The sequence below is a fragment of the Ovis canadensis genome, chromosome 11 (assembly GCF_042477335.2).
Source record: "Ovis canadensis isolate MfBH-ARS-UI-01 breed Bighorn chromosome 11, ARS-UI_OviCan_v2, whole genome shotgun sequence".
In the NCBI taxonomy this organism is placed as follows: domain Eukaryota; kingdom Metazoa; phylum Chordata; class Mammalia; order Artiodactyla; family Bovidae; genus Ovis; species Ovis canadensis.
The window spans coordinates 48,585,153-48,608,379 of record NC_091255.1 but is presented as its reverse complement, the minus strand read 5'-3'; the positions used below and the strand labels follow the sequence as shown (position 1 = coordinate 48,608,379).

Sequence of the window (23,227 nt, the reverse complement as noted above, 5' to 3'; positions counted from 1 at the left end):
CCCTATTCTAGGTTGGAATCTCTTGCTTTTCTGAAACTTAGTAATATTTTATGTCACCTAATGACTGCTAGAACCTAACTGTATTTTATGCATAAAGTATTCTTGCATGGTTTTAATGCAATCTAAATTGTTTAAGAATGAAACTGCTGTCTATGGGTTGGCCAAAAAGTTTGTCTGGGTTCCTTTTGACCAACCCCCAGTAAGTTAAAGGAAGATGATTCTTTCTTTAGTTTAGAGCCAAGACTTTTGCCATTATTGATGCAAGCTATATCTTGCATATTTTGTCTCTTGCATTCATGATGATTCTATAAACACATCTGACTACCTTCTTATTATGTCTTCTATAATAATTTACTAGTACATTTAGATATTAAAACAAATTATTTTATTTATTTCACATTTATGTTACAGTTAGGTTTTCATTTTTAGAAAACTTCGATGTGTGGATAGGTTATTTTTAATTTATGATGGTGTGTGTGTGTGTTAGTCATTCAGTTGTGTCCGACTCTGTTACCCCATGGACTGTAGCCTGCCAGGCTGCTATGTCCATGGAATTCTCTAGGCAAGAATACTGGAGTGGGTTGTTGTTCCCTTCTCCAGGGGATCTTCCCAACCCAGGGGTCGACCTGGGGTAAAGAGGTATTATAAAATACTTTTTCTAAAAGAGGAGGGCACTTGGTCTTGATAAGGTTGAGAACTCCTCTAAGTTTATAATACTGCAAGAGACCAGCAAGTCTGAATAAGATGATGTGTACAAAAATCACCTTGCATTCTACTAGAAGTAAAGTTAGGATCCAGCACATGTTCAGTTTAATTCATAATTCATGTACAAAGATCCTTTAAACACCTGTTAATCCAAGTGTGGTGTATGGACCAGTAGCACTGGAAACATCTGGGACATGTTACAGATGCAGAATCTCAGGCCAGACATGCTGAATCAAAATCTGCATTTTAATGAGATTCCTAGGGCATTCTTGTGCACACTAAAATCTGATAAACATGGCCCACAGTTTGAAAAGTATTAGTGAAACATCACTTTCATAGCACACACTGGGTTAGCAGTAGATCATCTTTATATCTTTCAGTTCAGTTCAGTTCAGTCACTCAGTCGTGTCTGACTCTTTGCAACCCCATGAACACCAGGCCTCCCTGTCCATCACCAACTCCCAGAGTTTACCCAAGCTCATGTCCATTGAGTTGGTATGGACATATGGATACCATCTAACTATCTCATCCTCTGTCATCCGCTTCTCCTCCTGCCCTCAATCTTTCCCAATATCAGGGTCTTTTCAAATGAGTCAGCTCTTCGCATCAAGTGGCCAAAGTATTGGAGTTTCAGCTTCAACATCAGTCCTTCCAGTGAACACCCAGGACTGATCTCCTTTAGGATGGACTGGTTGGATCTCCTTGCAGTCCAAGGGACTCTCAAGAGTCTTCTCCAACACCACAGTTCAAAAGCATCAATTCTTCTGCACTCAGCTTTCTTTATAGTCCAACTCTCACATCCATACATGACTACTGGAAAAACCATAGCCTTGACTAGACGGACCTTTGTTGACAAAGTAATGTCTCTGTTTTTTAATATGCTATCTAGGTTGGTCATAACTTTTCTTCCAAGGAGTAAGTGTCTTTTAATTTCATGACTGCAGTCACCATCTGCAGTGACTTTGGAGCCCCCCAAAATAAAGTCAGCCACTGTTTCCCCATCTATTTTCCATGAAGTGATGGGACCAGATGCCATGATCTTAGTTTTCTGAATGTTGAGCTTTAAGCCAACTTTTTCACTCTCCTCTTTCACTTTCATCAAGAGGTTCTTTAGTTCCTCTTCACTTTCTGCCATAAGGGTGGTATCATCTGCATATCTGGGGTCATTGATATTTCTCCTGGCAATCTTGATTTCAGCTTGTGCTTCTTCCAGCCCAGCGTTTCTCATGATGTACACTGCATGTAAGTTAAATAAGCAGGGTGACAATATACAGCCTTGACGTACTCCTTTTCCTATTTGGAACCAGTCTGTTGTTCCATGTCCAGTTCTAACTGTTGCTTCCTGACCTGCATATAAGTTTCTCAAGAGGCAGGTCAGGTGGTCTGGTATTCCTATTGTTCTAGAATATATTTTTATTGTTTATATCCTGGTTTTAAAAGAAAGCTGAGCAATGAAAGTTTTTATAACATTTGGTTTTGACTTACCTTGTAATATAACATTTATATTAATAGCAATGTAATTCAAAAGTCAGAAATGTTTATTCATTCATTCTTCATTCAAGAACTGTTCACTGACTGTTATGTGTCTTGTATGCAAAATAGTGGCAATACAATGGTGAAGAAGACAACAGTGCTTTTGCCTGCTTGGAATTTACAGTCCTGGGTGTTCTTTGGAAGGACTGACGCTAAAGCTGAAATTCCAATACTTTGGCCACCTCATGCGAAGAGTTGGCTCATTGGAAAAGACTCTGATGCTAGGAGGGATTGGGGGCAGGAAGAGAAGGGGATGACAGAGGATGAGATGGCTGGATGGCATCACTGACACAATGGACATGAGTTTGGGTGAACTCTGGGAGTTGGTGATGGACAGGGAGGCCTGGCATGCTGCAATTCATGGGGTTGCAAAGAGTCGGACATGACTGAGCGACTGAACTGAACTGAGGAAGGTAGGCTCCCAAACAAATAAACCCCCAATGAAAAGATTTGAATTATTTGAAGTGTTATAAAAGAACAGTGCTAAAAGGAAGAATAATGCTCAGGGCAGGGTTGGTGCACCTCTCCTCTGAATAAAAAGTCTGGCTAGAGATAGAAATTTGGTCATCCTCAGCACGTAGGTGATCTTTCAGTTCAGTTCAGTTCAGTCGCTCAGTCATGTCCGACTAGCGCCATGAGAATGACTGGGGCCACCTATTGTGAGAAGAGGGCTCGGGATCAAGCCCTGAGACGCGTCCTACTTAGGTGGTCATGTAGAGGTGGAGGGGCTAACATATGAGAAACAGCATGGCGAGACAAGTAGAAAAACCAACCGAGTGTGGTGTAATGGAATTCAGAGGAGAGAGTGAACAGCTATGTTCACTGTTGCTGGAAAATCAAGTAAGGTGAGGACAAATAGTGTGGGCTGGTTTGGGGCAATGTAAAACTTGTTAGTGACCTTAACAAAAGTGGTTTTTGTGGAGTTGTGGGGATGGAAACCAGACTGAAATGGTTAAAGCAGGAAGGGGAATAGAAGAAGTAGAATCACTGGGTACAGGTTATATTCTCCAGAAGTTTAGCTAGGAAGTGAAGCACAGAAATAAGTGGGGCTATTGCTGGAGAGAAGCATAGATGTGGATCAAGAGATTTTGTTTGTTTGTTTTTGTTTTCCAAGGATGAATGACACAAATTATCTGTAGCCTAAGTTTAGTGAAAAAAGGAAAAAAATCAAAGATCAAAATTGAAGCAAATCTTAAAATCTCAATCCTCAGGAAAATTTGATTGGAGAATTAGCTATCACTGAAAATATCTTCATATTTAGGTGGTACATAACATGTAAATAAATTTCCTCACCATAGGAATTTTTACACGGGGCCCATTCAGAGGATGGTTGGTATAGATATAGTCCATAAAAACTATAGAAAACTTATGAAAATCTCCCAAATTTCAAACGTTTTTTTAAAAGAAGATACTGCTATAATTGTATTTTTAAGGTTTCGGCTTTTGTGTTTTTTTTGTTTGTTTTTTTTTTGGCTGAACTATGTGGCTTGCAAGATCTTAGTTCTCTGACCAGGGATTGAACCCAGAACCCCAGCAGTGACAGTGCCAAGTCCTAACCACTGGACCTCCAGGAACTCCTTTGGTGTTTTAGATATTTGAAAATGATTGTGTTCAATAGATTTATTTTTAATTAAGGAATAGTTTATCCAATGAAGTATACGTTTCTTACATATACAGGTTGATTAATTTTTATCTATATGCATTCCTTCAAAGTCAAGATAGGAAACATTTTATACCAGAAACATAGCATTTAAATCAATTATACTTCAGTAAAATAAAATTTAGAAAAAGACATTTGCATCACTCCAGAAGATTCCCTTTGTGCCCATTTGCAAAACCTCCTTTTACACCAAGTAAAAAGGGTTCCTCAGGTGGCACTAGTGGTAAAGAACCCTCCTGCCAATGCAAGAGACATAAGTGAGATGGGTTTAATCTCTGGGTCAGAAAGATCCCCAGAAGGAGGGCATGGCACCTCAGTTCAGTATTCTTGCCTGGAGAATCCCCATGGACAGAGGAGCCTGATGGGCTACAGTCCGTAGGATTGCAAAAAGTCAGACGTGACTGAAGTGACGGAGCACGCACACCAAGTAAAGCGCTATTCAGACTTCTGTAACCATAGATCAGTTTTCTTGTTCTTGGCTTCTGCATAAATCATACAGTAGGTCCTTTTTGGGTGTCTGGTTTCTTTTACTCAACGTACCTTTGAGATTCATCTATATTGTTACATTTATTAATAGTTCATCCTTTTTATTATTGAGTAGTATGAATATACAACTTGTTTATTAATTGTACTGTTGATGGACATTGGATTTGTTTCCATTGTTTATCTATATGATGAATATTCTTGTACATGTCTTTTGATGGACATATACATTCATTTCTCTTGGATATATATCTAGGACTAGCATTTCTAAGTCATAGTGTGGGTGTGTTCTTAGGTATGATGCATACTGCCAAACAGTTTCTGAAGTGGTTGGACTTGTTACCCTCTCACTGGTGATCCCCAGTTGTTCCACATCTTGTCAACACTTGCTGTTGTCAGTCTTTTAAATTTTAGCTATTCTGGTAGGTGTTTAGTGGTATTTTATTGTGGTTTTAATTTGTATTTTCCTGATGAATAATGATGTTGAGTACCTTTTTGTATGTTTATTGGCTATTTACATATTCTTTTTCTTGAAGTGCTATAAGTCTTCTGTACATTAAAAAAATTGGATTGTTTATATTTTTCTTATTGATTTTGTAGGCATTTAAAATTTAGAAGCATAAACTTCATCAGATGTGTATTGCAAATATTTTCTCTGGGTCTGTAACTTGTTTATTTATTTTCTTAATCTATTTGATAAACAGAATTCTTAATTTTAATGAAGACTAAGTTCTTTTTTTTCCTTTGGGGATTAAGTCTTTGCCTATCCAAGGCCATGAAAATATTCTCATATAGTTTCCTCTAGAAATTTGATTGTTGTAGTTTTCACATTTAAGTCTGTCACCCATCTTCAATTGATATTTTGTTTTTAACTTCAGTTATTTTATAACCAACTAGGCATTTTACAGTTACGAAATGAAAATCTTACTTGCAGTATGTTGGATTCAATCATTTTAGCACAGACAATTTTTAAAAGCGTCAATGGCATGAAATGCTTATTCTTTCTTTTCTCTCTGCATGTTTTTTGGCACGTGATACCCATGGTAAGACATATTTTTCTACAACTTTAGAGTAACAGACCTTTCAAGGCAAAAAACACTAGATATTGAATTTGCTGTTTAAGATCTGTGCCCTGCAGTCTATAATTTCTTCACATTTAATCTAGGGAAAATGGAATATTTTGTTTAAAAAAAAAAAAGAGGGTAATGTGGGCTGTATTGATCTGATGTTCTTAGAGAAGTATTCTTGATGTCTCTTAACCTTTACCTTGGTCCAAAGAGGAAGGAAAGGAAGAATCTCATGGTTGGAGAGACTATTCTCATTTTAACGCATGCCCCCCCTTTTTTAATATCTTCCTTTCCTCTCACTTGAGGTATTTGAAATTAATTGGGTCTAAAATGTCTTCTAGTTCTGACCTTCTTCCAAGATTTATAATCTATGTAGGAAAGCACCTTAAAACATTATTTAAATTCTTTGAAACAAAGGTTGAAACTCAAGAGAGGAATCCTGTTTCTCTTCATAATATGCCACTGACATTGTACCTTTGGACAATTACATGACTTTATATTTTTTGTCATTCTTTTGTCTTAAATTTTGTTTGTAAAATGGGAAGAATAATAAATGCCATTGCACCTGTTTATTTTCCAGAGATGCTATGAGATAATATGAAGTCTCATTTGCATTCCTGGGCTAAGTGCTTGATGCCACATTTTTGGAGGACCATAGGCAAACAAAACCAGGTTCAGAAGAAAGCTCTCACCATGGTTAGGGAACTGAGTGGTAGCATTTGTGTAATAATTTATTCTGGATGTTCCCAGAAAGCTGAAGTAGGACCTGAAATGGACAGTTCAGGAAATTTTGAGTTCCACCGTATTTAACGAGGAACTTTTTAAAACATTAGAATTTTTCTGAAAAGGAAAAGTATAACTTCTGTATTCTTGGAAGTGTCTAAGCAGAGACTTCATAATCCAAATAGTTGGATGTTGGAGAAAATTCAAATATCAAGTGGCAGGGAAAGAAGAGATAAGATACGTAAGATATCTACTTCAATTCCATCGTTTCTAATTTCATTGATTATAAGGATCATTTTGTAGTCAGTGACTCAGTTTCCAAAGCTTTTTGTTAAAACGTAAAAGTGGACATTTTAAACTTAAGAAAGAGGTATGGGGAAGAGGTATGGGGATAGAGAAATCAGTTTATTGTTATGAAGGTAAAGGGAAATGCTGACACTCAAAGGCAACTTTCTGGCTGCTGTCAGGCACCAGTGCTGAGGACAGCTGGCAAACTCAGTGCAGGGCTCTTTCTGAGACTGACATTTTGGTCTCTTTTAGCTCCTACGCTGTGCTGGAAAGACAGACCAGCAAGTGGAAATCTGATCTCTGAAATTAAGAATAGAATTATATTAGCTGGTATTCTTTTTTTTAACTTTTGTTTTGTGTTGGAGCATAGCCAGTTAACAGTGTTGTGATAGTTTCAAGTGAACATTGGAGGGACTCAGCCATACATATACTTATATCCATTCTCCCGCAAAGTCCCCTCCCCACCAGGCTGCCACATAACCTTGAGCAGACTTCCATGTTTATTAGCGGATATCCTTTACTGAATGCTAATTACTTAAAGTAACAAAATGAAAAGTTTACAATCATTCGAATTAAAAATATGGTTGCATGTTTTGTTGCTAATGTAAATATTTGATTTTGTTCATAGATAACATATTATTCACATGTGAATTTTGATGAAATCTCAATTAACCAGATCCTTACCATTTTCAATTTTAAATTTTATTTGTAATCTACCCCTTTTCATTTTGTAGCACATAAAATGCTAGAATCTCAGAGAAAAATCTTGGTATATTTAACAAAAATTCTAACTTATGAAATTTTTTAAACAGCATCTTTGTCAAAGAGAGAATCTTAAGGAGTAAAAACAAATTTGAAATTGTCATCTCTCAGCAAGCATATGATGAGGCTTGTTTTCACTTCTGGTAGAAAACAATTTGAGATTGCTAATAAAGCTTTGACTTTATAGAGTGCTTGGAAAACTACAAAAGAAATAACCTTTAACTTTAACAGTCCAATATATTTGTGAACTATATCAGTTACAGAAGCTATGTATTTTTTATAAGATTTATTGTTTATGTTGTCTTTGTATGGTTTTGGTATCAGGGTGATAGTGGCCTTGTACAATGAGTTTGGAAATGTTCCTTTCTCTGCAACTTTTAAAAAGAGTTTTAGAAGGATGGGCATTAGCTCTTCTCTAAATGTTTGATAGAATTCTCCTGTGAAGCCATCTGGTCCTGGGCTTTTGTTTTTTGGGAGATTTTTTTTATCACAGCTTCAGTTTCAGTGCTTGTAATTGGGTTGTTCATAATTTCTATTTATTCTTGGTCCAGTCTTAGAAGATTGAACTTTTAAAGAATCTTTCCATAAGATTTATTGTTTAAGAGGTAAAATGTCATTGGAAAGCACAGTACAACACCAGTGTCAATGGAAAACAGTAATTATTTAATTAAACAAAAAATATATCAGGAGATTAGTTATGGCAAGAGCAGGAGGGAAATTGATATGAAAGAGTGTTAAGTAGGGATTGTAATTTTGGCTTTTAAATTAGGTAAGAAAAATGATTTTATCTAATGATATAAAAATTCTAATGAACATGCTGAGTTTATTTTGTATGCACATATATAAGTACTTTATTTTTGGTTGCACTGGGTCTCCGTTGCTTTTGCTCGGCTATCTCTACTTATGGTGAGTGGGGGACTACTCTTAGTTGTGGTGCATGGGCTTCTCATTGTGGTGGCTTCTCTTGTTGCGGAGCACAAGCTCAGTAGTTGTGGCTCATGGGCCCTAGAGAGTGGGTTCAGTAGTTGTGCCACATGGACTTAGTTGCTCCACAGGATGTGGAATCTTCCCAAACTAGGGATTTAACCCATATCCCCTGAATTGACAGGCAGATTGTTTTTCCACTCTGCCACCTGGGAGGCCCCATATAGGTAAATTTAGAAATATTTTATCTGGATGTTTGGCATCATGTGGGTTTTCTTTCTTAACCCTTTGAAGAGTCACATTAATTTTTTAATCAGTAAAATTTATAAAGTTCTTTGTATGAAGATGCTGTCTATATTCTTTACCTTTTTGATGACTGCATTAATAGAAAGTGCTTTCCCCTAAAATTCCAATTGTAGGAGTTTAGAAAACATTGATAGAAGATGAGCATTGTTAAGCTGTTTCCTAGTATAATTTCTTTAGAATTTTCATTGATTTAACTTTTATACATGTTTTCTTTCCTGACCCGAAGTTGTAATGTTTGCTTTAAATAACTTTGCATTGAGTGGTATCCCAAGCGGCAACGAGATATTCTAAAATCTAGAGCTGTGCCCTTCAGTAGAACTTTCTACGGGAATGGAAATATTCTTTATCTATATTCTCCAATATGAAAGACCCTTAGCTACATGTTCTGTTGAATACTTGAAATGTGGTTGGGTAACTGAGAAACTAAAATTTTAACTTTACTTAAATTTAAACTCAAATTGGCACATGTGGCTAGTGGCTATTGTATTGGACAGTGCAGTGTTAGTGTTAGTATTAATAGTAGATTTGACCAGGTCTTGACAAACTTTTTCTAAAAGGTTACCAGATAGTGAATGTTTTTGGCTTTGCAAGTCATATAGTTTCTGTTGCAAGTACTCAACTCTGCTCTTGGAATACAGAAGCAGCTGTAGACAACATGGATTTGGCCATGCTTCAATAAAACTTTATTTATGAACACTGATGTTAGAATTCCACACAATTTTCAAGTTGCATGAGATGCATCTTTCTGATTTTTTTCAACCATTAAAAAATGTAAACTCAGTTCACAAGTCATACAAAAACAGGGGATAAGCTGTAGTTTGTAGAACCTTGACCTAGAGAGTATTTATAAGTAGCAAAGATAGAGATGTAAAAGTTCATGTATTAATTCAACAAATATTTATTGAGTGGCTGTCATAATGGGTACTATTTTGAGAGCTGAAAATATAGCAAAAAGCAATAAAAATTACAGCCAACATCCATGTTTTCATTAAGTTTACATTCTGGTGGGGTGGGGAGGAGACATTTTAAAAGTGAACAAATAGGGACTTCCCTGGTGGTCCAGTGGCTAAGACTCTGTGCTCCCAATGCAGGGGGCCTGGTTTCAATCCCTGGTCAGGGAACTAGATCCCACCTGCTGCAACTGAGAGTTCACATGTCATAACTAAAGATCTTGCATGCTGCAATGAAGACCAAAGGTTCTGCATGTCACAACTAAGAGCTGGCACAGCCAAATAAATAAATACTTTTTTTTAAATGAATAAATATATGTAAGGTGGTGAAAATGAAGAAATTGTATGAAGAAAATTTTATAATGTAAGAGAAAAAAGTGACGACGAAGAATGACCTCTTATTATAGAGTAGTTAAGTAAAGCTGGTTTGATAAGGTAACTTTTGAGCACACACCTGAATGAAGAAAGGAGGTAGGTAGGGCAGGTGGCTGTCTGAGGGAAGAGCATTTTGGTCAGAGGGACGAGCAAAAGCAAAAGTCCTGAGGCAGGAACATGCTTTACCCAATTCAAGTAATAGAAGAGGTAGAAAATTGACAGGAATTAGATTTTAATAGAATTAATCCACTTTGGAATTCTTCCATCATTTGTACTGTATATATTAATAACAGTAAAGGGAATTAATATTTTTGTCAAAAGAAGTATAGGGACCTTTCCTTCTTAGCTTTCTAGAGCACTTTTTTTTTGTTTGGAAAATAGTTTAAAACTATGTTGACTGCCAACACATTAAAAATACCCAAATGGACCCCACCATGGAAATTTTTGGAAGTCTTTTTTGGACTGAACTATGAAGGAATTGCAAAATTATCCATTAAAAACTGTAAAACTTTTGCTGCACTTATAAATATAGGTTTCTGGTCTTCAGGTGGGAATTCCTTTATCATCTATTCACTACTAGACTTCACAGTTTTATAAAGATGTTTACATTCAAGAAGGGGAAATACACTTCAGTCTGCTTTGTTCCTGTATTTTAAGTACTTTTTAGCACCTAAGAAGAGTATCCATATAGCCTGATTATAGATGGTTTTCTTTTCTTTTCTTTTTGGCTGTGCCACAGCATGTGGGATCTTAGTTCCCTGACCAGGGATTGAACCTGTGTCCCCTGCAGTGGAAACGTGAGTCTTAACCACTGGACTTCCAGGGAAGTCTTAGATGGTTTAAATGTCTCCTTCAAATTTTGAATACTCAGATAGTAGAATCTCCTTTTTTCCCTTGGAAACTGTACTCAGTTCCTTCTGGTGTTATTTATGCCACACAAAGGCTGCTTGAAAAAATATTAAGAGCTATTTAAATATCACTGTCAGAGAGTTTAAAAGGCTCAGGGGACTAGGACCTTTTTTCTTTAGCTCACCAAATCAAAAGCCATCTTGTTCTGTAATAACTAAAAGGTGTTTTCACATGAAGATTGTTCGTGTGAAACTTTTGAGCTACTTTTCTTTCTTTCTTTCTTTTTTTTTTTGTTCAGAATCCCTTTAGTGTGCAGTTAAAAGTTTCACAGTTAGCTGAAAAAAAAAAAAAAGCTTAAAAAAAAACTCCCACTATCAAACTTACAGAAAAGTTGCAATACAGTACAAAAACCTAATTTTTTTTTTCCGGAAATTTTGAGAGTAAGTTGCTGACATAAAGCCCTATTCACCTTGACTACTTTAGTGTGTGTTCTACCTTCTCCTACATAACCAGGAAACAACTATCAAAATCAGGAAATTAACATTGAGACATTACTACAATTTAATCCCAGACCCCACTCAGATTTCTCCAGTAGCTTCTATAATGCCCTTCACCTCAGGAGAATCTGGCTCAGAATCACATATGCATTTAGTTGTCACGTCTCTTCCCTGTCCTTCAGTCTGGAATAGTTCCTCAGTCGGTCATGACTTTGACACTTTTGAGAATTACAAACCAGGTATTTTGTAAATTATCCCTCAATTAGAGTTAGTTTTCTCATGGTTAGATTTAGATTGTGCATGTCTGGCAGGTATATCACAGAAGTGAAGCTGTGTTCTTTTCATTATCAGTGGACACATAATTTTCATTTGTCCTGTTACTGATAATGATCACTTTACTCAGTTCAGTGGTGTCTACAAGGTTCTTCACTATATAGTTTCTCTTTTTATCTTTGTAACAATATTTTGAGAAGAAGCATTTTGAAACTATGTAAATTTTTCCATTTGTTACTGGACTTTAAATTTATTAACTACTTACTAATGTCAATATGGACTCATGAATTTATGCTTTTTAATAGGTTGTAATCCAATACTATCATTATAATTTTAATGCTTCTTTGTCTCAGATTTGACCAGTGGGAATCCCTTCAAAATAATTTTCATATCCTTTTAATATATGTTCTTGTTTATGTGAGCACTTCCTTGCTTTGTGGCACAACAAAATGTTCCAGACTCATCTGTACTCTCCCTCCCCCAGTGCTGGAGTCAGCCCTTTCTCCAAGGAATATGGTTTTTATAAGTTGAGAATGATGCTTAGAAGTTAATATCCATGTCCTGAAAGCTGTTGTGGTATCACTGCTCCCAGGGGCTCTCAGTGGACAGAGCTAGAGACCATGTGTGTTATACCATACATATACACACATTTCCATCTGTATTTTGTATCAATTTATATATAGTTGAAGCCACGTGTTCCTGCCAGTACTTCCATTTCCAATATAAGACTACAGGTTTCCATATTTATAACTCCCTTCTCTGACAGAGAAAAACCTGTGTCTTCTTATCCTTATTATATTTTTCTTACTTAATCAATCCTCCTTTGTATAAACAGTCATCCACTGCCACTGCCATTTCCTCTTCAGTGAAGATTCTTACCTTGCCTCGTTTGGTTTCTGACATCCTGTACTGCAGGCACTGATCTATGTGGATACCCTTTTCAACTATTGGGGTCTAATGGGCTTCCCAGATAGCTCAACTGGTAAAAAGTCTACGTGCAATGCAGGAAACCGGTTCAATTCCTGGGTGGGAAAGATCCCCTGATGAAGGGATAGGCTAACTATTCCAGTATTCTTGGGCTTCTCTGGTGGCTCAGACAGTAAAGAATCCACCTACAATGCAGAAGACCTGGATTGGAAAGATCCTCTGGAGGAGGGCATGGCAATCCACTCCAGTATTCTTGCCTGGAGAATCCCCATGGACAGAAGAGCCTGGTGGGCTACAGTCCATGGGGTCGCAAAGAGTCAGACACAACTGAGCAACTAAGCACAGCATACATCCCAGTGCAAAGCTGCCCTTAATATGTGGCTGCCCTCTTCAACCCAATCAAGTTCTGACACTTTGCCTTGGATACTCCCAAACATAGAAACTCTCCTCACTCCATTTGGGTTCTTTGGCACCCCCACTGTCCCTATGTGGGTGCCTTGCTAACCCTGTCTACTCCCTGAAATGAGAGCACCCCTCGGCATAGGTGGCCTCTTCTCTATGCTCAGGCTCTGACTCCTCATGCTAGGCCATCCCTTACTTGGATATGTTCTTCATCACTCCAGCCCAGGTGATTCTCCTGCCCTTCTCATCCTGCTTAGGCTCTGACTTGCCAATCTGTCTGCCCTTCATGTAGAATCCCTCCTCATCTCATGCTAAATGTGCACCCCATACAGGCACACTGTTCATATTGGTTGGTTTCCAACAGCCTACCCTGGCCTGTCCCTATTCCTTGTATGGCCGTTTCTTTCACCCATCTTGGGTTTTAACACTGCATATTAGGCTGCCCCTTTGCTTATTTTACAAAAGGCTTCCCTGGTGGCTCAGATGGTAAAGAATCTGTCTGCAGTGCAAGAAACCTGGGTTCAATCCTTGGCTAGAAAGATCCCCTGGAGTAGGAAATGGCAACCCACTCCAGTATTCTTGCCTGAAGAATTCCATGGACACAGGAGCCTAGTGAGCTACAGTCCATGGTGTCATAAAGAGTCGGCCATGACTGACTGACTGACTAATGCTTACTTATTTAAAAAATATTTGCATTTTTCCTGCACTTAGGCTTTGCTGCTAACATCTAATGGGTGGTGTGTTAAACTTTAATATTAAGATAGAATGTAAGTGCAGTGACTGTATTTTTCAAAACAAAAATTGAAATACGTCTGAAATGTAGATTATTTGAAATCAGTGTTATCTGGAGCAGTTATGGGTATATGATCACCATTGAAATAAAGAACAAGTGGAGAGTTTCCATTTCTAGTAGTAGAGGAGGTTGGTCTTGTTGAACCAACCTTCCAGCAGATAACAATTATAATTCTGGACAAAATATGAAAAATCTATTACCTGCAGGAATTGGAAAATAACCAAAACCAACCTGTTTTTAAGGCTGTTTTTCTCAAAGGCAGGTCCCAGTTTTAGCATCTGGGTGACCAAAACTTGAATAGATAATCCACAGTTTTACTGGCTTAAAAAACCATAGCAATCACAAGCAATCATAGGAGCAAAGGGGGAAATCCTAGAGTGGAGAGGGTAGAGAGGGTCTTTTGTGTATAAATGCTCTAGCTGGACCAAATCTTAAGCTAATCCTTGAACTACACTTGTATGGTTCACACCCTGAGCAGTCCATCTGAGGTGAAAGTAACTGAACAGAAATTTATGCTTCTGCAAGAGTGACCAATTTGTGCCAGTTTTCCTGAGGCTGTGAAAGTTATGTAGTCTTGGAAAACCTTCAATCCCAGGTGTACTGGGACAATTGATTACCCTAGATGCTTCCCACCACAATGAAACAGAGTGTGAGTTTACGTGCTTTAAAAAGTGAAATAAACAAAGAAAATCTCCTATATCCTTCAAAGGAACATAACAAACTCCAGAAATTCTGTAACATATCTTTATAATTTTCAGGGTACAATCCAGAATTTTAAGGTTATTTGAATAAGCAGGAAAATGTGACCCGTACTCAAGAGAAAAAGAAATTATAGGTGACTAACCTCAAAATGATATAGATATTAGAATTGGAGGACAAGACTCTTAAACAAGTATAATAATTATACTCAGATGCAAAGGAAAATGTGCTTGTAATGAATTAACAAATAGGAAATCTAGCAGAGAGACTATGTGTAGTGTGCTCAGTCACACAATTGTGTCTGACTTTTTGTGACCCCATGGACTGTAGCCCACCAGGCTTCTCTGTCCATGGGATTCTCCAGGCAAGAATACTGGAGTGGGTGGCCATTTCCTACTCCAGAGAGAGACTATAAAAAAGATCAAAATAGAATTCTAGAACTAAAAATTACAGTATCTGAAATTAAAAAACTCACTGAATAGGCTTGATAACAGATTAAGATGACAGAAGAAAGGATAATGAACTTGAAGATTCATTAATGAAAGTATTCAATCTGAGCAACAGAGAAAAGAACTTTAAGGGGAAAAGAACAGGACCTCAAGAAAATGTAGGAATATGAAAAAATTTAACATGCACATGTAGATGAAGTCCTTGAAGAAAAAGGGCAAAAGAATGGAGGAGAAAAAGAATTTGAAGAAATAATAGCTGAAAAATTACAAGGTTTGGTGAAAAACACAATTTTATAGATAAGGAGTTAGGTGGACCCATGTGAGATAAATGCAAATAAAATCACACCTAGGCATATAGTAGTTAAACTGCTAAAAACTAAGGAGAAAATCTTGAAAGCATTCAGAGAAAAAGAATATATAAAGGAAAACAATGATAGAAAATATTCTTCCCATCAATAACAATAGAGGATAAGAACATAGTGGAATGCCATCTTTAAAGTGACAGAAGAAAACTGTCAGTCCATAATTCTATGTCAAGTAAAAATAGCCTTCAAATTTTAAGGCAAAATAAAGATACTTCCAAATAAATGGAAAGTTGAGAAAAGTTGTCATTCATACAGTTGCACTAGTAGATATGCTGAAGAAAGATCTTTAGACTGAAACAAGACACCGGATAGGAACTCGGGTCTTTATGGAAAAATTAAAATACCAGAATAAATACAGAATAGTAATTTTTTCCTCTTAATCTCTTTAAAATATAATTTCTGCATGGATTCTTTTTATTCTCCTTGAGACACTTTTTAGGAAGGATGTAGGTAATAATAGTCTTGCTCTGGAGAGGAAATCAGCAAGTAAATCTTCCAAAGTGGTATCCTTATTAAATTTAGAAGGCTCAAATCTGAAAAAAATTTACTCTAAAAAGCTAATATTTATAATCCTTTTTGTTTCAGATATAAAACCAAATGTGGAACTGAAAAGCACTCAAGAGCAGTCTGTGCCCACAGGTAACAACATCAGATCTTTCCTCTCTAAAAATATACCTTTACTGAATAGTTCAAATGAAGAGGAATATTCTGATTGCAATACAAATGCTATGGAAATGTGTTGTGGAAAAAACGAAGTTATGTCTTCCGGATACAATAATAATGCATCCGTTTATATCATATAAGTTATCTGACAGCACAGAGCCAAACCACCCCACCCAATGTTTTTTTATTTTTTCACTGTTTTTTTTTTTCTTTAAAAAATATTTCAGCTGACTCATTTGAATTAAGACAGCTTTTGTTGAACAATATCATAGCTTATGAAACTTGTGCTTTTCACTCAGGAACAGTGCTCAGCAAACTTTATTTGTAAAGGACCAGAGAGTAAATATTTTAGACTTTGTGGGCCATATATGGTCTCTGTTGTATATTCTTCTTTATATTTTTTGCAATCTTTAAAACTGTAAAACCATTCCTACTTCCTGGGTCTACATATTAGTAAAAATAGGCCATGGCTCGATTTGGCCTTAGGCCATGGTTTGCTGACCCTTGCTCCAGAATAAACTATAAATACTTAAAATAATCTATTTCCTAAATATAAATTCTGTGTTTTCTCTATTGATATACTCACTTTGTTTGAATCAAAGCTTTTGCTATATTACAAAATTTACCACACAGGTGTCTTTATTTTACTCTGAGTTGTAACCTTATGTTTTAATTGAACATGTACCTCATATCAGTTGTTCTATCAGACGTGCACTGTAAATCTATCATTTCAGGCTTGAGAAAAGAAAACTATTGTTTAGAGCAGTGTCTTAGTGTCTAAGAGTATATGATATGCAGAAATGAGAAACTTTACCTGAATCCATGACGACTACATTTTCAGGACCTCTTAGTCATGTATTGTATGTGATATGTTTCCGTTTTACACCTATAGTCCAGTAAAATGTCCTATTCCACGTGTTCAGTCATGGTTGCAGCAGAAAGGAAGCCACTGCAGAGTTTCTCTCACCTCTCCTGTTTCAGCTCCTTAGTGCTGCAGGATTCCATGTTTTTGACTATTTGTTGCATGTAATAGGTTCTCAGCAAATATTTTATTGAATATTGGAAAGGAGTTTGATGGCAAGTGGGTCTTTTCTGTTCATTTCTTTTGTTATCATTTTTTTTTATTAAGCTACCATGCTTATATGTGAAAAAATTCTAGCTATGTCATGCCTTCTTCCTCACTTTTATTATTTTCGATATTTATTGTAAAAAATTGTGTCTTTGTTAAACTTAATTATTAGCAAGTTTGTTGTTTATTTAACCATGCTTTTATCATATCTACTGCCTTTTTCCTAGGAACTCCCATAGCACTTTGTATTTCCCTTAATCTCTTGTCCGAGTCTACATTTTAGACTTATCTCTTGGGTAAATCTTGCATTGTGTTTGTGGGTTTGTTTTATCTACATCTGTGAATTATCCGCTCTTTGAATACAGGAATTATGACCTATTCATATCTGTAGCCTTGTCAACATTTAGTAAATGTTTGAAGAAATAAAAGAATTTGGGGGCCAATATGCTTTCTACAAAATCATATTTATAATGTGAACAGAAAGGGAAAATAGAATTTGGTGTACAGAAGCTTATAGGCTTCCTCTCAGGAAAGCATCTTTCCCAAATTGAGTTTTGCCAGTAGTCTCAGGCTCAATATTTCTCATCAGTATATGTTAATATTCTTGGTCTTAACATCTTACTGAATATCCTGAAATACACCAAAGGAGAGAGAATTTCTATCCAGAAGGAACTTGAGTGGAATTTAAGGTGAAAGAACTATTCAAGAAAACAATGTCTAATTGAAAGGCAAATAAACCTTGGGCATATTTCTAAAATTTCACATATATCTCGCTTGGATGTATGTGAAAGGATATTGTCTATCATTTAGGGATTGGATAAAGCTGAAATGGGAGTATTACTTAATACAGGGTTATAAAAATCCTTTAAAGTTACTTCATAGTTAAAATTCTTTTTATCTCCTAGAAGGTTCAGAGCTTTTGAATGACTACGATTTAACCAAAGCTCATGAAACAGAAAATGTGGATGGTACAGAAGGCCCAGCCAATGAGGATGAAGACATAGGAGGTGAGCCATAGTGTATAGACCAGAACTAAAGAGACGACTGAGGCTCAGTATGGAGAAGAAATCAGGAAAACTTATATATGTGGATTGAGTTGGGAGGAATTCAGTTTTATTCACTTTACAAATATTTGCATTTAATAATTTGCTGTAGGATATCAGCAGATTTTGAGAATTTAAGTGTTCAAGCTATAATAACTTCATTTAAAAATTTTTTTAAATTACTTTTATTGGGGTATAACAGCAAAAGAGACACAGATGTAAAGAACAGACTTTTGGACTCTGTGGGAGAAGGTGAGGGTGGGATGATTTGAGAGAATAGCATTGAAACATGTATATTATCATATGTGAAATGGATGGCCAGTCCAGGTTTGATGAATGAGACAGAATGCTCAGGGCTGGTGCACTGGGATGACCCTGAGGGATGGGATGGGGAGGGAGGTGGGAGGGAGGGTCAGGATGGGAAACACATATACACCCATGGCTGACTCATGTGAATGTATGGCAGAAACCACCACAATATTGTAAAGTAATTAGCCTACAATTAAAATAAATTTTAAAAAAAGAAAAAATACTTTTATTAGGGTATAGTTAATTTACAATGTTGTGTTAGTTTCTGCTGCTGCTGCTGCTAAGTTGCTGCAGTCGTGTCTGACTCTGTGTGACCCCACAGATGGCAGCCCACCAGGCTCCCCCGTCCCTGGGATTCTCCAGGCAAGAACACTGGAATGGGTTGCCATTTCCTCTCCAGTACATGAAAGTGAAAAGTGAAAGGGAAGTCGCTCAATTGTGTCCTACTCTTAGTGACCCTGTGGACTGCAGCCTTCCAGGCTCCTCTGTCCATGGGATTTTCCAGGCAAGAGTACAGAAGTGGGGTGCCAAATGTTAGTTTCTACTGTACAGCAAAGTGAATCAGTTAAATATAAATATATATCTACTCTTTCAGATTCTTTTCCCATATAAGTCATTACAGAGTATTTAGTAGAGTTCCCTGTGCTAACAGTAGGTTCCTATTAGTTATCTATTTTATATATAGTAGTGTGCATATGTAAATCTCAATCTCCCAATTTATCCCTCCCCTCCTTCCCCCTTAGTAACCATAAGTTTGTTTTCTATGTTTGTGACTCTATTTCTGATTTGTAAATAAATTAATTTGTAACATTTTTTAAGATTCTACATATAAGTGATATCATATAATATTTGTCTTTGTGTCTGACTTATTTCACTCACTATGACAATCTCTAGGTCCATCCATGTCGTTGCAAATAGCGTTATTTCATTCCTTTTTATGGCTGAGTAGTATTCCATTGTATATATGCACCATATCTTCTTTATTCATTCATCTGTGATGGTCATTTAGCTTGCTTCCATGTCCTGACTATTGTAAATAGTGCCGCAATGAACATTGGGTTTTGTGTATCTTTACAGTTTATGGTTTTCTCTGAGTATATGCCCAGGAATGAAATTGCTATATCAAATGGTAACTATATTATTTGTTTTTTTTGGGGGGGGGACTTCCATACTCTTTTCCATAGTGACTGTACCAATTTATATTCCCATCAATAGCATAAGAGGTATCCCTTTTTTCCACACTCTCTCTAGCATTTATTGTTTGTAGGTTTTTTGATGATGGCCATTCTGACCAGTGTGAGGTGGTACCTTATTGTAGTTTTTATTTGTGTTTCTCTAATAATCAGTGAAGTTGAACAGCTCTTCATTTGCTTTTTTGATCATCTGTATGTCTTCTTTGGAGAAGTGTCTATTTAGATCTTTAGCCCTTATTTTGATTCAGTTGGTTGCTTTTTTGATATTGAGCTGCATGAGCTATTTGTATATTTTGGAGATTAATCTCTTGCTGGTCACTTTGCAAATATTTTTTCCCATTCTGTTGGTTGTCTTCATATTTCATTTTTTAAAATAACATGTTTATTTTGCCCTTTTCTGTTATTAAAGTAATACATGCTCATGATAGAAAGTTTGTCTAGGATGTTTTCCACCAGTTCTCTAGATACCAACTGGGCAGCCAACAATTCAATTCAATTCTTATGCTAATTTCTAGAATTATTACAGAACTCATAGAACTCAGTCCCACAAGACTACCCTCACTCAGACTTCAGTTGAAAGTTCTAGGTCCCCACGTTACCTGCCCTTCTGTCCAACTTGACTACAGATTTAGGATTTCCCACACCACCCTCCCTTCAGGTTTGATCCTTTGCTTGAATGACTCACAGAATTTAGGAAAACACTTTACATACTATTACTGGTTTATCATAAAGAACACAACTCAGGAATAGCCAAATGGAAGAGGTACATAGGGCAAGTTATGGGATGGGGAGTCCAAAACTTCCATGCCCTCTCTGGGCAAACCGCCTCTCAGCAGCTTGATGTCATCACCAAACACTCTCTGAATCTTACAGTTCAAAAGTATTATAGAGCTCAATCTCCAGTTCCCTTCCTGGAGGTTGGTGGGTGATGCTGAAAGTTCCAGTCCTCTAATCACTTGATGCTTCAGGTGACCAACCCATCCTTAGGCTATTTAGGGGCTGCAACCTAAGTTACTTCAGTAACATAAACTCAGGTGTTATTGAAAGGGGCTTGTTATGAATAACAAAAGACACTCTTATCACTCAGGGAATTCCAAGGGTTTTAGGAACTTCAAATAGATGGGGAAACAATGGAAACAGTGAGAGAGAATTTATTTTGGGGGGGCTCCAAAATCACTGCAGATGGTGATTGCAGCCATGAAATTAAAAGACGTTTGCTCCTTGGAAGAAAAGTTATGACCAACCTAGACTGCCTATTAAAAAGCAGAGACATTACTTTGCCGACAAAGGTCCATTTGGTCAAAGTTATGGTTTTCCAGTAGTCATGTATGGATGTGAGAGTTGGACTATAAAGAAAGTTGAGCACCAAGGAATTGATGCTTTTGAACTGTGGTGTTGGAGAAGACTCTTGAGAGTCCCTTGGACAGCTAGGCGATCCAACCAACCCATCCGAAAGGAAGTCAGTCCTGAATATTTATTAGAAGGACTGATGCTGAAGCTGAAATTCCAATACTTTGGCCACCTGATGGGAAGAACTGACTCATCTGAAAAGACCCTGATGCTGGGAAAGATTGAAGCCGGGAGGAGAAGGGGACAGCAGAGGATGAGATGGTTGGATGGCATCACTGACTCAATGGACATGAGTTTGAGTAAACTCTGGGAGTAGCTGATGCACAGGGAGGCCTGGTGTGCTGCAGTCCATGGATCGCAAAGAGACAGACACAATTGAGTGACTTAACTGAACTAGGAACTTCATACCAGGAACCTGGGACAAAGACCAAATGTATATTTTGTCTCTGACCACTAATCTCTGATAGCAAAAGCATCATATAAGTCAAAAGATACTGGTACTTCACTAGAGTCACATTCAGTCATTAATTAGTGTAGTCCATCATCATATCATATGAAAATGTCTTCAGGGGTGAGACCACTCAGATTTGTGTGCTTCTATTTGATCTTGTCAAGTTACAAAGGCACAAGTAGTCTCAGCAATACATGGTTTCATCTTTTCAAGCATTTGGTGTAATTGAGCTAAAGTGAAAGTTGCTCAGTTGCATCTGACTCTTTGTGACCCCACAGTCTGTAGCCTGCCAGGCTCCCCTGTCCATGGAATTCTCCAGGCTAGAATACCAGAATGAGTACCTTCTCTAGAGGATCTTCCCAAACCAGGGATTGAACCCAGCTCTCTCGCATTGCAGGTGGATTCTTTACCTTCTGAGCCACCCGGGAAGCCCATAATTGAGCTAAAAGACAGTATTATTCCCTTGCTCTGAGCCTCTGTTGAGATTGTAATATGATATTAGATTTCCTTCATTTGCATAGCCCATTGATTCATTCCGTTACCCTGAACTACTGTTCCTCCTTCTCTCCATTTATTTATACCTAAACTTTTCCACATTTGGAAGGAACTTTAGATTTAGCAACTGTGCTGTTCCAGATTTCAGGCAACATACTAGTGTAGTAAGCGCTTCCCCTTCAGTTCATTTCTATTCATACAGGGTAGAATTACTTAGCTACATAACCACTGGGCTTTTTTTTTTTTTTTTTTTTACCACCAGGCAATAGCTACTTTCAAGTGTTAACCTTGATTTTGTCAAATAGAATGAAGGCACTACCTGCCCTGCCAGGCCTTTAGGAATTCTGACATAAAGGTGTAAAACTATAGTTATAATTTCTTGCCTAGGAATCATCCCTGTTTCTGGCACTTGTAGTTGCATCCCAGGTCCTGTGACCACAGGGCATCAGATTGGAAAGAGAAAGTTGAGGTATATGGAGAAGAAAACAAAAAGTATATTTATCATACCAGTGTCCTCTCTCCTTGGAAAGAATCATATGGTCAGACCATCATCTTCCTTTCATGAAAAAAATTGCATAATCATACCAGCAGCCTCTCACCACCCTCTCTTCCCCAGAAAAACAGAGGAATCCCTCTAGTGGGAACAACGCTGCCTTAGCCCTATTATGTTGTATCTTTTTTTTTTAATGTTTTAATCTATTAAAATTTTTTTGTTATGGTAAAAGTCACATAATATAAAACATACTATTTTAACCATATTTAATACTGTTTAGTGGCACCAAGTGCATTCACGTTATTGTGCAACTCTCACCATCATCCATCTCCTGAATTTTTTACCTTCCTAAATTGAGACTCTGTCCCCATTAAATACTAACTCCCCGTTCCCTCTCCCCACCCTCTACCCCCCAGCCCCTTCTGTCTCCCAGTGTACTATCTGACTCCATGAATTTGACTATTCTAGGTGTCTTGTGTAGATGGAATCAAACAGTATTTGTCTGTACCTGATGTATATTGGAATGCATTTTAAGGTCAACTTAAAATTTAATATATATCCTACAAACAGATTGTATCTTCTTTTTTTTTTACTCTTGAAAACATGTTAACCAACCCTTCATGCCTCCATCTCCCCCTGTTTTAAACAAGGAGTATTTCAAATGCTTGTTCCAATTTTCTGTGAAACTTATTCTGAGAAGAATCTCTCTGACTATTCATTATTTGGCATTATAAGCTGTAAAGTGTGTTCCTTTCTCTGATAAAATGTGATTTGATGATCTAAATGTGTTCAATATCTTCTGTTCCAATTCTTTTATAGTACTTGGACTCTGCATCTATCACCAGGTAAGCAAAACTCAGTAGAGAGTCAATGTCTATTCTGTCAAAACCCATTTGTAGCCCTACTGGGGCTACTGACATTGGTTCAGTATAATCCACTTACCACCTATGCATGGGGTCTTCCCCCTGAGGAATCCCCCCATAGCCATCTGCAGCCTCTGTTTCTCTTGTTGGCATACTGAACAGTTCTTGTTGGCATTTTGAGCCTCAAAGAGTGCAAAAGGAATATGTCCAGATTCAGCCCTCTGCACTACTTTGGTCCCCAAATGTCTACTCATTTCATGGACCCAGG

The 23,227-nt window shown here is 37.2% G+C and overlaps 1 protein-coding gene across 4 annotated transcripts in view; it reads left to right on the top strand.

Annotated features, from left to right (window-relative positions):
- The window catches only part of IKZF3 (IKAROS family zinc finger 3), a 91,536-nt gene that overhangs the window by 6,441 nt on the left and 61,868 nt on the right, over positions 1-23,227 (top strand). For 3 of the 4 annotated variants that reach the window (XM_069543350.1, XM_069543348.1, XM_069543349.1), the window contains exons 2-3: positions 15,616-15,669; positions 17,668-17,769. In XM_069543350.1, the coding sequence (XP_069399451.1) occupies positions 15,616-15,669; positions 17,668-17,769 (156 nt within the window). The remainder of the gene's footprint in view (positions 1-15,615; positions 15,670-17,667; positions 17,770-23,227) is intronic. The other variant, XM_069543347.1, reaches the window with a different exon arrangement.